Source organism: Heptranchias perlo, chromosome 21, assembly GCF_035084215.1.
Source record: "Heptranchias perlo isolate sHepPer1 chromosome 21, sHepPer1.hap1, whole genome shotgun sequence".
Lineage (NCBI taxonomy): Eukaryota > Metazoa > Chordata > Chondrichthyes > Hexanchiformes > Hexanchidae > Heptranchias > Heptranchias perlo.
In genome coordinates, this window is record NC_090345.1 from 5,559,501 (window position 1) to 5,576,724 (window position 17,224).

Genomic DNA, 17,224 nt, shown 5'->3' on the forward strand with positions numbered 1-17,224 from the left:
ACACCAAATCACCTAATATGCTCACCAGTGCTCAGTTCAGTCTCTGACAGAACCACTCAGCCCCAGACCTCACTACAGCCTTGAGGCAGACATGAATGTAAGAGCTGAATGTCAGGTGACAGAAACTGCCCTCAACATCAAGACAACATTTGACTAAATATGGCACCAAGAAGCCCTAGTAAAACTGAAGTCAGTGAGCGACAAAGGGAAAATTGACAGGTTGCATTGCAACAACTCACCAACACCTCCTCCTCCTACAACCTCAACCGCTGGGAATGACAAGAGCAGCAATGTCATGGGAGCACAATCACCTACAAGTCATGGACCATCCTGATGGACATATATCACCATTCTTTCATTGCTGCTGGATCAATATCCTGGAATTCCCGTACCTAATACCAACATGGGAGCATTATCACTACAAGGAATACAGCAGTTCAAGGAGAAGGCCCACCTCCACCTTCTCAGGGCAACTAAGATTAAGCAATAAATTCAGCCTTGCCAGCGTTGTCCACATTCAGAGAACAAATTTTAAAAAACAATATTGTTACAATGCAAGCTGTGATAAATGCAGATACTGGAACACTATTGGTGTTTCTGGGTCACTACCTTATTGCTATGGCTAATGTTCCAAAAGTAGCATCAACGGGCAACATGGGAGCAGTTGAGTCACCAAAATGTTGGTCCCTCTCATGCTGCAAGATAAAATTCAGCTCCAACATCATCATGAATAGCAATGGAAAGTTGTAGGCAGCAATTTCTGGTCATGTTGTTGCAGCAGAATTTCATATTATATGGGGAACTATGTAAGCAAAGGAGGAGGTGCATCAGAAAACTCAACCACTAGATTTCCAGTGACTACTTGAAACAATGGGGAAAACTCAACAATTGACAATACTTGATCTGGATAAACTCCCAAGGTTTAAACTCTACCCCAAAGGTTTTCCTTCTTAAGCACCAATGAGTGACTGAAAGTAAGAAAAGGTAACTGATTAAAGTTGAATCATATAATTAAGGACAGTTTTCATTGTGACTTCTCCCCTCTGAGGGTCGATGAAACACTGTACCATCCACCTTTGTCACCACTATGATATAAACTATTATTTCAATCCAAATCATACATCAAAGAGTGCAAAAAACAAGATTTCTCAACTGTTGACTTAAGAATTCTTTTCCTAGAGGTTCTTTGCTTGGGCATCAAATGATTGTTAAGCTTATAAGATTCCGACAATAATTTTCACGTGATCCTCTGATTTGGAACAAAATGGAAGGACTTCCAAGGCAAGCTTCAAAACCTGGCAAATCCAATAATTTTGTGAAGTATTTAGAAAGTGCAGAAACAAAACAACAGGGAATGCAACTTCAAAAGCAATCAATTCACAAGAAGCAAAATAAAGTTCAATAATAGCAGCTTCTCTAATGACTTACCTTTTCTCTGAAAGACAGCATTGAGAAATTCTTCTGCTTGCTTTTCCAAACGGTTAATTTTGGCCTGTTCCTGTCTTGACAATGCCCCTTCTCCAACTTTTAATTTTGGTTGATCAAGAGCGACTAAATGTTCCTGTGGAGAAGTATACATGCAATTAGAACTATACTTGCAAAGGAAGTTCTACTAAATTCACTAAACAAATACTACAAATGACCTGGTGTATAAGTAGCACCTTCATACATGGATTTAGTTCCTCTAAAAAAAATGGAAGAATTTATGTACCAATACAGCTTAGTGCTTTTACTGAAATGGCGACTGTAAAATTGAAGGGTGATTTCTGCAACAGATTCTACTTTAAATCTTTTAAATAAACAGGATTATAAGTTGTCTATAGCAATTGTTATTAATATGAAGTCGATCAGTTCATTCATATTAACAAGTAAAGAGATACACATGCCGGAGACCTACAGGATATGATATTTATCTTACTCAGAAAATCTGATTGAAATTGTGAGTGTGTTATTCAATCAGGTCAAAGATCCTGATGGATTTTCTATTTATTCCACAATCCACCAGTTTTTAAAAATTCCCTCAAATTTGGGGTTAGATTTATATGCTATGGGAATGGCATAGTAATAGTACAATAACCTCTGCAATGCTACAGTGATAACACCACCCATTGATTGTCCCATGCTTGCAATTATCCCGTTGTCATGGTAGCACAGGGAGAAAGTGTTCTGCAACACACTAAGCTAGAGTGACTCACGAAAACCATTAGATTCTCTGGGTACTTCGATATTGGCAGCAAGTCTACAGTATTCCTGCAGCTGACAGCTGATAATATAAAGCAGGCAAACTATAAAACTCCAACAGGGACCCAGTGATTTGAGAGTTCCGAGAGTGGACGGCGGAGGTGCTCTTGCTACTAGCGCTCGAACGAGATACAACCACAAATGTTGAATGTGTGTGGTTCAAGCTCTGTATTTAAACATAATACAGGGCCTGTTCATTCCAAAAGCTCAAATAGAGTCTTTCACACTGTAATTAACCACTGAACTCTTTTTTTTAAATGAAGGAAACAGTCTTTAAGTCCGAAACAATCATGCAAAATGTTTTTAGCTGACTCACTGTTCTTCGTCAAACCAGTGACAACATTTGTCCATTGTGAACTATAAAGTCTGTGCGGTCAGGAAATTATCTACAAGCATCTAAGAGCAATCTCTTGTATTCAAAGAATGAATGAACTGAAATCCTAACTTTGAAAGAAATAACAGGTTAAAAACTGGAAGGTTTTTCAGTTCAGCTGTTTATTGCGTTCTGAAATTGAGGACTTCCTAACATGAGGCTTATGCTGCATATATAATGTTTTAATTGTAATTAACAGATACCAAAAGGCAGATGCAAGAGAAATCATACTGAATTTACTTAACCAGGATATTGTTTCATAAAATAGTAAACTATTACATTTTTTTTAAATCAGAAAGTTACAGAAAAAGGTAATTAGCTCAATACAGACTCTGCTATTTTAGTTTGATGCAGAATTGTTTTGTACTTCATATTTGCAGTTAATTAGAAATATATTAGTTGCTTTAGCCTGAGAAAACTACTTCCAAACCGTGTGTAATGTCTGCCTATTCAAAGAAAGCGTGCAGCATAGCGCAACACTACATTTAATCCAGTAAATGTCTGACAGTAAATAGAGTAATTATTCATCCTTGGAGTCACGCAACTCTATGAGGATAGACCATTGGAAAAAGTACAGCTTTTGAATCATAAGGCACAAGATTAGCCAATGAAAACTGCTGTGAAAACGACAAAAGAGAAAAAACTATCCTATACAAACCATAAATTGCAACATGCACAAAAAGGGAAGTGCGGCATTCACCTCACCCAATTAGCCTTCCTCCATATTCAAGCCTGGACAGAGTGTTTCAGCAAGCTATTCGGTCACAGCGCCTCACAGCTGAACTATAACAATCCTCAGCTAATATCCACAAGTATTTTACTTCTAGAAATTATCTTCGTCTCAGCCCTGCTTCTTCATTTCAAATTTTAGTCTAACTTTAATTAGTCTTTATAAAATATTTAACCCAAATTTCAAATAAGTCTTCTGTTACTAAATTTTAAGCATGCAGTATTTTAATTTTAGAAAAAATGCTTCTGATTTCCATATTTTAGTTCTAATCTTTTCAAAGTATTGTAGATATAGAAAGCATTAATTGAAGGAATGAGGGGGGGGGGTACTGTGAAAGAGCGAGGAGAGGCTATTGACTACAGCTTAAGTTAAAAGTCAGAGAAAAAATCGTCACTCTTCAGCATAGCATGAAAAACCAAGGAAGGCACTGTTCACTGAAGCCTTTTTTGCCAGCTTGTTTAGTTCCTACTTCCTACTATTACTTACAAGGCCCGTGAAGGAGAGAGAAGGGTATACTATGAAGACAGATCATACCTGGTCGAGTAAAAGATTCTTCTCTGTGTAAGAACTTTAAGTTTGGAAACAAAAGTTAAAGTAGAAGAATGTGGAAAAAATAACCACAAACTTGCATTTAAAAAAGGTAGGTTATGGTTTCCATCTAAATTAAATACTTTGTTCATTTTATGTAGAATGATTACAGCACCGAGGCCCTTCGGCCCATCGAGCCCATGCCAGCTCTTTGTAAGAGCAATCCAGTTCATCCCGTTCCCCTGCTCTTTCCCCGTAGCCCTGCAAATTTTTGACTTCAAGTAGTTAACTAATTCCTTTTTGAAAGCCACATACAATTACTATAAGCACTATAAACTATAACATATTAAATATATATCATTTTTAAAAATCTCAAACATATACATCAATTAGTTAATTTGTCAACATTTGTAGGTCTACCATCCATGTATAAATAAGAGGCAGACCCGTAAGCTACCTTATCAAAAAATGATATTGATGTTTCTGATTTTCTCATCAAACACCATTTGGAAGAAGGCGGCTTTATACCAAGATGGTACTGAGAAGGTGGTTAAAAAAAAATTGTCCTTCATAGCAATGAAGTTAGGATGTTTTGTCCCTGTGATAGAAAACAATGGTTTTGTAGATTTTTGTATCTCTGTAGACCCACAGTATCTAGTTTCAGGTAGCCAGACAAAAAGGAAAAAACTGCAAATATTATAAATCTAAGTAAAAGCAAAAAAATTGGGAAATATTTCACAGGACCTTCAGAATCTGTAAACAGAAAAAAACAGGCTAACATTTGGGTGTAGACGACAGTGGAATACTGTCTAAATTGTCTTGCAAGCACGGCTGGGTCTTTTTACTTCGGATCACTTGCACACTAGTGAGCATATTAGGGGTACTTGGTTAACATTTCTTCGCGATTGGGAAATCCCAAGCTAAAAAGTTTTGATTACCATAACAGATAATGGTAGAAATATGTTAAAGGTTAGCCTGACCACACTACCACCAAGAAGGAAAGCAATGAGCAGTCAGAAAAATCTGACAGTATCGATGATTAGGTTTTGCTGCTGATTGCAGTTGAACAGGAAAGTGGACTGCAAGTTCCTTATAATATTCAGCTTCTAGGCAGCATGTCATATATGCTGCAGTCAGGCATCAAGGACATTTACAAAATTTGCACAAATTCCAGCTGAGTAAAGTGAGGCTTCTAGTAAACGAGTGAAGACATCAAATAAAGCAACTAAAACTTTGGCTTTGCAATGTCTGGTGTCTGATTGTCACATATGCTGGAATAGCATCCACAATTTGATTTTGTGATTTTTAAGCATGAAAAAAATAAATTACTCATTATTGACAAAATCCCATACATGTCTGTAATGTCTTCTGTAATGTGAAAACCCTCTTAGCAGTAATTCATGTTGTCATGGATTGAGAAGCACATCTGAAGAAGGTTGTCCGGGAAGGTGGTACAACTCTGATGCTGACACCCTTGAAGTAGAAAAATATATTTTGTGGATCACCTACATTTTGAGCCCTTGTCTGTAGTGGCAACCAAAATTTTAAGGTGTGTTTATCAAATTTCGCTATAAAAGTTAGGTGTACTTTGAATGAAAAGTACTCATATTAGATTTTTCTTTCTAGGTTAAGATCTAATTCTTTCCATTCAATTGCAATCTGGATCAGCAGCACATCATGAACTAATAGTAGAGGTCCAATCTCCCACATCCATGTTTTCAACCTTCCTTTAAGCAGAGGAGGGGGGTGGGAAAGAGGGAAGGGTGAAGAAAGGAAAGTCAGATGGATAGTCAGCACCAGGCCACTCTCATGCACCGCATGACAACTAGTCAAGAGCAACACGGGTGATGGCCTGGCAGGGAGTAAGGGGAGAAACAGTACATACCCTCAAAAAATATATTGTTTGTACCAAACAAAAACATTCTTTTGCATTACCAGCTACATAACCTAACAGGCTAAGCAGCATCTTGCTGTTCTAAACCAAGTGTACCAACCAGTCGCTAAAATTATGTTGAAATTTTAATATTTCAAAATTGCTTCTTACCTTCACTTTTTCTCTTCTCAAGCAACAGAAGAGACAGTTTTCATCAAATGACCAGTCAGAAACACCTGTAGGCTCACAATCTGTGGAATTCAAGAATAATTTTAGCCTAACACAAGATTTATTTTGTTGCTGTTTTTAGTCTTTTTTTTAAACCAGCCTTCATTTGGGAGGGTGGATGATCTGCCAAATAGCATCCTCTACAATAACAAATCATTCCACATTTCAGTCGACAGGAGGTACACTTGGCAATACTCCTAAAATTCCTCCCTCTCAGTGCAAAAGGAGTGAAACTAAGAAGTCAGCTTCTATATGCTACAGATGAAATTTCTATACATGAAATTTCTACACATTGTGAACAGTGCTTATAATAGAAACAAAACTAACTTAGCTTTTTTTTTGAGGGTATGAAAACACTTTATTCTTCCCTTCTTCCTTTGCTTCTCATACAGTTATTGCCAAGCCAACACTCTTGTAGCTGAGAGGGTAGGTGCATAACCAACCCTAAGGCCTCTGTCAATGCAGTTCTTCACTCAGTAGAGGACACACGCAACAGTGGTCTAACAATAAATCTTACTCTAATTTCACCCCACCTCCCAAAGCACAATGAGATGCTAAATTAATACCAGGCACCTCATTACAACCACGCAGCTGAGATAAGGTACTTACCAGAATGGATGGTAAATCAAACATAGATCACGCCAATTCTTAAATAGTACATGTTGGTATACCAACAAGCCATGCCACTATGTTCAATTTTTTAAAATATTTTTTTAAAAACTTAAATGCTTCACTATGCTAGCCTGCCAAAAAGGTCGTCATTTTCATGACATTTCTGAGGCTGTGCAATGAAATGAGGCACTTCTTCATTTAGGATCAACAGCCAGTAGCCCTCATTGTTAACTGCTTTCACTGCAGCACAGACTAGAGGGGTGCTCGGAGCTGAGGTTAACCCATTGTGTTAAGCCCATTGATTTATCCTGGAGTATCTAAACTCAGTGTTCAAAAAGTCAAAGTCAAGAGAAATTGGGTAGTGCAGTAGGTCAGACAATAATCCTTCACCTACAAGATGTCAAATCCAGCCCAGTATGAGGGGATTAAAGAGTCCTTGGTCAGCTGGCTATAAGGGTCCTAAGCAAAATGACTCTGAACAGTCGCAGTCCAGTTCTAATTGGGTGTGGCACACCACAAACTGTCCTTAATTCAGCACCAATCGACAATATCTAAAGAATTACAGGTTGGGAAACAGAAAAATGTCAGTATGAAGTAGGGGGTATTCCACTGAGTTTGGGCTGAAGCACATCGTTGAGGCAAAGTAGTGGGAGCTTTATTCTGCATCTAACCAAGTTATTCTTGTAAACAATTTTACAACACCAAGTTATAGTCCAACAAATTTATTTTAAATTCCACAAGCTTTCGGAGGCTTCCTCCTTCGTCAGGTGAACGGTGTGGAAGGAGGAAGCCTCCGAAAGCTTGTGGAATTTAAAATAAATTTGTTGGACTATAACTTGGTGTTGTAAAATTGTTTACAATTGTCAACCCCAGTCCATCACCGGCATCTCCACATCAAGTTATTCTTGGCATGGCAGTGTTAGATCCAATACTGAGTGCCCAGAATGGATTATGTCCAGCATTAACAATTCTTCACAATTTAAATTATGGATCAAAATTATGTAATTGATGGAAATTATTACGGGCATATAACAATGCAAGGATTGGTCTATTGACAACAGAGGGGTATCAAATAAAATTCAAATTAGAATTGCACAGGCAGTATTGTAAATTAAGTAAACAGAACTTATTTTTCAGCATTAAAGGAGATGATAACTATCAGCCAAGTGCTATATCACTGAACCACCTTTGCTGCATTTTTAAAAAGCAACATTTTTAAAATGTCTATTTATAGGGCATTCCTTTAGCACCCTATTTTTATCCATTTGGTGCTAGAGATATGTTCAGTAATAATATTGGACCAAGTGATCCCTTTGCAGTATGGCCACTCAGTCTCATGATGCTTGTGTTTTCAGTCTTTATAAACAGATCTTTTTCTTTTTAACAAAATGCTTAAACAACCAACTTGTGATCTGACTCTAAAAGATACTGAACTCAGTCCACTAAAGATACCAACAGGATGAATTACAATGGGGATCCCCGTGCTTTACATCACTCCAGCACATCAAAACCAAACAGATAAATATATGCAATAGAGGAGCCCTATAAATATCTTTTAAGTTGAAAAAATATCATTGTGGTCAATCTACAGCTATCTGTAGTTACCTTCATCTTTAGCAACTTAGGATGAGAGATTTAATATTTTTCCTTCTCGTTCCATACCATACATCATTCCCTAGTCAAAGTGACAGAAATAATCAGTAACCTATCTGCCCAAGATGAGCAAAAGTCTCATTTCTATTCTCAGAACAAGTCAACAAAAATCTAAGCACAATTTCATTGCAACACAGAGAAAGCACCAATTTGACAGTTTGTGAAATTATTGAAGGCAATCCATTTACAGAAGAACCTCCATTACGTGGCACTCCAATTATCTATCTTCCTGATAAGGCTTTTTATAAGATGAACCTTACTGTACAGTCCACCTGCTTGCTTTTCATATCTGTCTTGATTAATAAACATAATATTTATTTTGTTATTGGTATTGTACTTGTCTTCATCCCTATACCTAGGGTATTGCTCAACCAAGGCTAAATTTTATAGATTCTCATTTCCCATTGATTTCCATTATAGCAGATAATGGAAGTACACTGTGTCTATCATTAGTCTAAAAAATATTCAGCATGAGGAGGATGACTTTCCTCTCTCACCCACCTCCAAAATAGAAGTCTGTGGAACAAAACATCAAATATTTTCCACTATTTCCAGCATTTGTGCAAATATGTAAAAAAAACTTGGTTTTCATATGCTATTTTTGAGTGAGGACATTAGAAATAAATAAAAGGTTTACCTTCAAATAGGCTGATATCTTTTAGAAGTCTAGGTCCAAACAGCCCTTCCAAAATGCTTTCAAACCCTTATGGAAAAAAAATTACGACAATGTGAGTACAAACAAAATTGTCCTGGCAACAACATGCAGCAGCTAAAACAGTAGGCATTAATTTCACAATTATATATCTGCCAACTCGTGCTATAATATTTATTACAGACACTGGACTGTGATTAATAGAGCTGCTCAGTATATTTATAGACATAAAAAATGTTCGCAATTTAAAAATGTCAGCATTCATATTTTTAAGAAATAGAATTCAGCTAGAAAACAACTTCACAAAGCAATCCTTGCTAACACCCTGTAGACAGGATATACGATTTTTTTTTAATATTACAAAGCTTTACTCTGCATCTAAACCAAGCTATGCTTGACCTGGTAGTGCTTGATGCAATCACTAGTTTATACCAGATGTGTGCAAACATCTTTTTTCTCCAGCATGTATCCATCAACAACAGGACAACTGGAACTGACTAACCTTCTACAAAAGAATCACCAATGTAACCCTCATCAGATCTGGAATACTTTTAAATGTTTCTACATTTAATATAAACTAGAGGGCACAACTCTAAAAGGGGTACAGGAACAGAGATATCTGGGGGTATATGTGCACAAATCGTTGGAAGGTGGCAGGGGAGATTGAGAAAGCGGTTAAAAAAGCATTTGGGATACTGGGCTTTATAAATAGAGGCATAGAGTACAAAAGTATGGAAATCACGATGAACCTTTATAAAAACACTGGTTCGGCCACAACTGGAGTATTGTGTCCAGTTCTGGGCACCGCACTTCAGGAAAGACGTGGAGGCCTTAGAGAGGGTGCAGAAGAGATTTACTAGAATGATTCCAGGGATGAGGGACTTTAGTTACGCGGATAGACTGGAGGAGCTGGGGTTGTTCTCCTTGGAACAGAGACGGTGCGAGGAGATTTGATAGAGGTATTCAAAATCATGAAGGGTCGAGACAGAGTAGATAGAGAGAAACTGTTCCCATTGGCGGAAGGGACAAGGACCAGAGGACATAGATTTAAGGTGATTGGCAAAAGAACCAATGAGGAAAAACTTTTTTTGCTCAGCGCGTGGTTAGGATCTGGAATGCACTGCCCGAGGGGATGGTGGAGGCAGATTCAATCATGGCCTTCAAAAAGGAACTGGATAAGTACTTGAAGGGAAAAATATTGCAGGGCTACGGGGAAAGGGCGGGGGAGTGGGTCTAGTTGGATTGCTCTTGCATAGAGCTGGCGCGGACACGATGGGCCGAATGGCCCCTTTCCGTACTGTAACCTTTCTATGATTCTATGTGTGTCAAATTGTGTCATTAAATACATGTTTGGGCAAGGAAGATTTGTACATTTAAATCGCACAGATCTTTTAAGCAGTACTGCATGATATTGGTTTTGACTGAGCCATCACATGCCACCAGTCAGCCATTTGGTCACTAAAAAGTCCATAAGCAGAACTTCCAATTAATGCACGGTTTCACATCTCCAACTAAGACTTTCAGGAATCCCACAAATAACTTATATCCACTGATATCCCTTTTGATGTTAAGTCTGCAATGAGAACTTCTAAAATCTTTTCTTACAACATTTTTCTGCTTCTGGTCTTATTTTCTCTATATCTTTATTTGTTTAGTTTCCCTATTATATTTTCTTTACTTTTCCACTCATTTTATTTTCATCAACAGTCACAATTGCAACTTGATAGAATCATTGAAATTTACGGCACAGAAGGAGGCCATTCGGCCCATTGCATCTGTGCCAGCAGAAAAAAAAGCTATCCAGCCTAATCACACTTTCCAGCTCTTGGTCCGTAGCCTTGTAGGTTACGGCACTTCAAGTACTTTTTAAATGCGATGAGGGTTTCTGCCTTTACCACCCTTTCAGATAAAAAGAGTTCCAGATCCCCACCACCCTCTGGGTGAAAAAAATTCTCAATTCCCCTCTAACCCTTCTGCCACTTAATTTAAATCTATGCCCCCTGGTTATTGACCTCTCCGCTAAGGGAAATGGGTCCTTCCAATCCACTCCATCCAGGCCCCTCATAATCTTATACACCTCAATTAAATCTCCCCTCAGCCGCCTCTGTTCCAAAGAAAATTACCCCAGCCTATCCAATCTTTCCTCATAGCTAAAAATTCTCCAGTCCTGGCAACATCCTCATAAATCGCCTCTGTACCCTCCCTAGTGCAATCACATCTTTCCTGTAATGTAGTGACCAGAACTGTACGCAGCACTCTAGTTGTGGCCTAACTAGTATTTTATACAGATGTAGTATAACCTCCCTGCTCTTAGATTCTATGCCTTGGCTAATAAAGGAAACTATTACGTATGCCTTCTTAACCACCTTATCTACCTGTCTTCCTATCTTCAGGGATCTGTTCCTCTACACCTCTCAGTATCCTATCATTTATTATGTATTCCCTTGCCTTGTTTGCCCTCCCCAAATGTATCACCTCGTTATCTGATTATTAAACCGTTTATAGTGACTTTCCTTAATTTATTTATATTTCCTCTGTACATTTGAATTAATAAAGGAAGCCATTTTTAAATGTATAAAAAATTATAATTAACCTATCCAAAACCCTTGCTGTTCAGCAACATCAAGAGAAAGAGAGAGACATGGAGAAAGAAAGTGTGAGGGCACAAAAAGAGCAGCTGTCTTCCAGGATTTACGGTTTCATTTATAAGATCTTTGCTGGCTTTAATTTCTATGACATAACCAGTAGATAAGCCTGTTGCTGAAAATCACTACTACTATAGTTGCAAACCCCTTGCACCATAAGCATATATGCACAATGTCTGACACTCCAGTATTTATTGTAGGCTGTAATTGGTGTATGGGATTTGTCTAAGCAACCCTGGCAACTAAAACAATACAGGAGAATTCAACAAACTACTTACAGAGTCAGTGTCAGGAGAGCTGTGCTAGTGACTCCGGCCTCAGCTACCAAATACTGTTTTGAAAAGCATATATCTTGGGATTGTTCAATTAATCCAATGTCCGCCAATGTTAATACTTTTCATCTGTAATATATACTGTCATATTATTTCCTGATAATCAACTCTTCATTACTGAACAAACTTAGTCACAATTATTAATCCTTCAGTATACACATCAACACACTGGCCATCAACTTCTTCCATGACAGTCAGTGTTGATGAAAAGGCCCAAAACAGTTAATCAATTATCTGAAACTCCCCTCTCATCAATTGCTGTCATCAGCCTGCTTTCTAAGTTGTTACATTTTTAGAATGAAATGTCATGATGCCACACAGGAGGGAACTGTGTACAAAAGTACCCGTATCCAGACTTCTTTTAACAAGCAAAGTATAGTAAACAGTACATGTCTTTTAAAAACATTCCCGTCTATAATATTCTATATAACAATGAAGGGGAGTTTAAGAGAGGGGAAAAAGGTCATTTTTAGGCATGTTTCCGTTTTGAATCAGTTTTTACTTCATTGTCTCTTACACTATATTACGAAAAACAGTTACCCTACTGATTTCAATGCTGTAATCTAAGGGTTCAAGTGATGGTTGTGAATGATTGAACATTCAATCTTGCCTCGTCCACTTCTACTTTAATAAAACAAATTATAATGACTTGGTATGTGACAAACTCAATTCACAACCAACAATACTGCACTCACAGTACCAATTCAACTCAATCAAGAGTTTCAACTTTTAAAAAGACACTGTAGTTTGCATGGGGGCCACAGTATAACTCCCGAGGCATCCCGTGGACAGGATTGCACATTTTAAGCATACAAGATTATCCATTCATTGAAAATAACCACCAAGATCTTTAAAAGTAATGACTGAGACTTCCCCAGGGTTTTGCTTCTCATCTCCACCCCCCCCCCCCACTTCAAAAAAATACTGATACCACACAACCGTAGTCCAGTTCACATACACTCGCCACTACACATTTCCTACTCGTTTTAACTGGTAAATCACTCACTTTGGATAATCTAGGAAGAAATGTGATCACCACTACTGTTTCTAACAGTATTATTCCTTAATCAATGACATGGATTCAGTGCAAACAGGTCAGATTTGCAGATGATACCAAACTAGGAGGGGCAATGGAATCAAAGGAGACAGCCTAGAAATTACAAAATGAGTTGGATAAAATGTGTAAGTGTGAAAAACAATGGCAGATGAGCAGACAGGTATAAAGTACTGCACGTAGAAATGAAAAATGGCTGTCACATACTCCATAAATGGTGACAGAACACCCAAGGATGCAACTGAAAGGAGTCTTAGTAGACAATGCTCAAGGGCCAGCGGTTGCTTCCTCTGTGCTCCCAAGCTTGCAATTTTCTGCTTGTTCATTTTAATAGATGGAAAATCGTGGGCTGGGGAAACACAGAAGCAGAAAATCTCATCATACATGTCCAACCAATGTAGAACAACAGCCAACAATGCTAATAGATTGTTGAACTACGTAGCCAAAACAGCAGCATACAAGTCAAGAAGTTGTGATCAAACTGTACAAGTGCTCTGATCAGACTACACCTTGTGTACTGTGTCCAGTTCTGGTCATCAGGACACAAGAGATTTTAGCACTAGATGAAGTGCAGAGAAGTGCTGAGGTTGATCTCGAATGTTAAAGGCTTGAGTTATGAGTTTGTTAGCTTGAAAGGAGACCTTCAAGAGTCAATATTATAGAGGTATACAAGACAGCAAATGTTATGGAAAAGGTAAATTCAGAAGATTAGTTTAAAATTAAATTAGGAGAATATGACAAGGGGACACTAGTAAAAGGCAAATTTAGGACCGATACCGAGAAGTATTTTTCCACAGAAAGAGTGATCAATACGTGGAATGGACTCTCAGATACAGCAGTGAAGGCAAAATACCTGGAATCATTTAAGCAACAGTTGGTTGCTAAAAAGAGGAGACTTTAGAGCCTTTCTGAACGATGAAGTAAGATATGCATTAAAGGCCTTCCTCATCTTTAACTACCTTGTAATTCTTGGCTTAGGTTGAAAGGAACTTTTTGAAACTACTTACCTAGTAGTTCTACCAAAGAAATTCTGCACAAATATTGATTGTTAAGTTTTCAAGGCCACCCACTGTTAAGGCTTAAATCTGCCACCATACAGCATGACTAAGTATATTACTTCTATAACTTTTATATCTATAGCAATCAAGTCTGTCAGAAGTCCAGCCAACAGCTACCACCTCTTACCTCTGCTGGCTCCATCCCTAGTCCTTCTTCATCTACTGACATTCTTGGCCTCACTATTTCCACTGGTCTCAAATAGAACTCCTACATCTTCTCTATTGTTAAAGCTGTCTCCAAGATGCGGTTTCCTCCATTCATTTGGGAGCAGAAGACAATACAATGAGTCTTGATTTCAACTCCTCCTACTCCAACTCATTCTTTTGGAACCTAAAACTGTATAACTAATTTTCTTCCCCGTTTTAAAACTTAAGCTTAGTATCACCCAATGATTCGCTTACTCATCTTAACCTTTCTGGTGTCCTGCGTTACGGGCCTTGATCACCGTTTGTTAATTTTTTTTTAAAAAAGCTGCACTGCCAAAGGACTAAAATGATTAAAAATCTTTTTTTTTTAAATGTGTTCTTGGGAGATGAATGACACTGGCTGGACAGTATTTATTGCCAATCCCTTGTTGCCGTGAGGGCACTAAGAGTCAATCACATACTTTGGGACTGGAGTAATATATGACATTAATTTTTTTTTTTACATATAGTAATATTTAATTTTTTCTCCCCTTAGCCCCCTTTGTTAACACTACAGTCTTCATAAAACAAAAATATGAATGGCAGTTAATAATGCTAATATTATCCTGCTGTCTGTGAAAATCTATACCATGCCTTCCCTAAAGACCAATTGGGCAATACCAAACAAGGTATGCATGTGTCAAAGCTTTTACCATGTTAGACCCCACCACTGTCTATATACACTTTCTTCAGTTATTGCAATTAGACCATGTTTAAAACCCATTTAATGGAGACTTTAAATAGATTTTAATAGATTTAACACAGCTGTAAATCTATAATACCTTCCTCGATGACTCAGGTGTAATGATAATGTGTAACTGAGCCAAACAAATCAGAAGGTCCCAGCTTTAATTCTTGGACTATGGTCAGTTACTGGCAACTGAAGTGTAATAATTATCCTCAGTGCCCAATGCTGGGGAGGAAATAATCAGCCAGGGTTCCACTCCTCATCACTATTCTGTAACTTCTGTTGAAAAGTGTGGATATCAGTTGAGTACAGAGCTCAGCTGTGATAATCTTCATGGTTGAATGTCTGCTGACACTCAGAGACAAAGCTCACACATGATGATCATTTAGGTAAGGGACCAAAGGGCAACCAGCATTCATGGATCCGCACCACAGCAACAGTCAGCACCTTCAGGAAAAGACGGGAAAAATTGGAAGGAGGAAAATAAATCTGTATTTCCTGTCACGCCAAGCACCAAACTTTATAACGAGGTCTGATTGGAAGATACATTTAAACAGTCTAACCAACATTCCCATTGAAAATACCAATAATTTTACAACAGTTCAATAACAAACCAAGATTATAGATGCATGGTAATCTCATGCGGTTTTAATAAAGGAATCGAGATGATTAGTGCATGAAACATGTATGATCATGGCACTGCTGACATTCATGCTACAAATAAATTGCTCAATCAGTCCATTGTCTGATGAAATGTGATTATAATGAAAAATTAAAATTTTCAACACAATTCAGTCAATGATTTTGCATAGAAATATGATACGCAGTATAATCAAGTTAACTTTACAAATAGATTTCCTCAAGAAAAAAAAACAAAGTTTTACTACATACATAACAAGGACTGTTGGGGTAACGATGACTAATCAGAGGTCATTTTTTAAGTAGTCTACACTATTCTGGTATCTCTTTGCCTACATAACAACAGTCATTGCACTTCAAACATTAATTTATTGTACAAAGTAATTTAAGGCATTTTGACACCATACGCACTAGATATCGACATCACTTGCTTCCCTTAAAGGGTACATGCTGTATAGCTCAAAAAGGAATTCAGCCAATACCAATACCCACCCACCGCCCCCCCAATATCCAGTAGTCCCTTAGATATAGGATACATAATATGGAGCAAGATTTATAGAAAAATAAATCGAGAGTAATGTCAGAATTGCATTAAGCTCCTTTTATTCCCCCCCCCCAATAACATAACTGATGTCACAAGGGCAGAGACTGTCTTTCAGTGAAGCCACAAAGATAAACGATATGGCATGCATCCATCACGGAAATCATTTCCAGGTTAAAATAAATAAGTAACCATAAGTGTGGTACAATACCATCACAACACCACTTGCTTTGCTGCGGGGCTTCCTCTTGAAACCTGCAGTAGTTTCCATACAGCATTGTCAGACGGCATTGTCCCTTTCCAAATACAAAATTATAGGGAAAATTACCAATGCTGCGCGCTACAAAATAAAGGGGGGGGGGGGGGAGGAACGAAATGAAAGGAAGGTGATGGGAGAGAAGGGACAGGACTACAACTCCCATGATCCTTCAGGGCGGGGGGCGCGCGCGCGCGCGCACTGGTCGGCAGGCTCGCGGCGGCTCCCTCCCTTTTTGAATATAATTTTAAAAATAACGGTTTTTAACGGAGGAGGGGAAAAAAAACACCGACAGGCGTCGGGAAAAAAAAAAATCCCAACTAAGAATCATTAAGTAATATGAGGTAAAAAAAAAACCATTATTTTTCTTTAAAAAAAAAACATTTTAACGGTGATTATATTTTGAAGAGGAGACGATGACTTTTTTTTCAGTTATACATATATATATATATATATATATAAAATTGAGGGTGATGTTTATTTATTTGTTGTGGAGGAGGGGGATGTGCGGATGACGCCGTTTTATTTTTAATTTATAAAAAAACAAACACAGCGCCCCCTGTGCTAAAAATCAACCGTCAGACGGTGAGGAGGTGGGAGTGAGACGCCGAATGAAATTATCACGTTTCAATATTAACCTCTTTCCGCGCAGGGAAAAACAAGTAGACACCTTCGCTTTTAAAAATTAATTTTTTTTTTTAAAAAAAGAGCGGGGGGGGGGGGGGCAGATTTAAAAAAAAATCTTACCTACACAGTGAATAAGTTTATGTCTCCAAGAGTCGAGCTCCTGTCGAAAGCCGCGCCTTTCTATCGAACATTGTTGACTATGACACGGGCTCGCCATTTTCTGACTGGGGGGATAGATAATAATCATATATATAAAAAAACACACACACACACACCGCGGCGGCGGCGGCGGCGGCAGGAGACGGCCG

At 38.1% G+C, this 17,224-nt stretch overlaps 1 protein-coding gene across 1 annotated transcript in view; it reads right to left on the bottom strand.

Moving 5' to 3' along the window:
- Window positions 1–17,224, bottom strand: part of LOC137339933 (ligand-dependent corepressor-like) — a 65,178-nt gene extending 47,954 nt beyond the window's left edge. The window contains exons 1-4 of the mRNA XM_068002022.1: window positions 17,037–17,224; window positions 8,876–8,941; window positions 5,917–5,996; window positions 1,429–1,561 (exon numbers count right to left, since the gene is read on the bottom strand). Of these exons, the coding sequence (XP_067858123.1) occupies window positions 1,429–1,561; window positions 5,917–5,996; window positions 8,876–8,941; window positions 17,037–17,163 (406 nt within the window). The 5' untranslated portion in view covers window positions 17,164–17,224. The remainder of the gene's footprint in view (window positions 1–1,428; window positions 1,562–5,916; window positions 5,997–8,875; window positions 8,942–17,036) is intronic.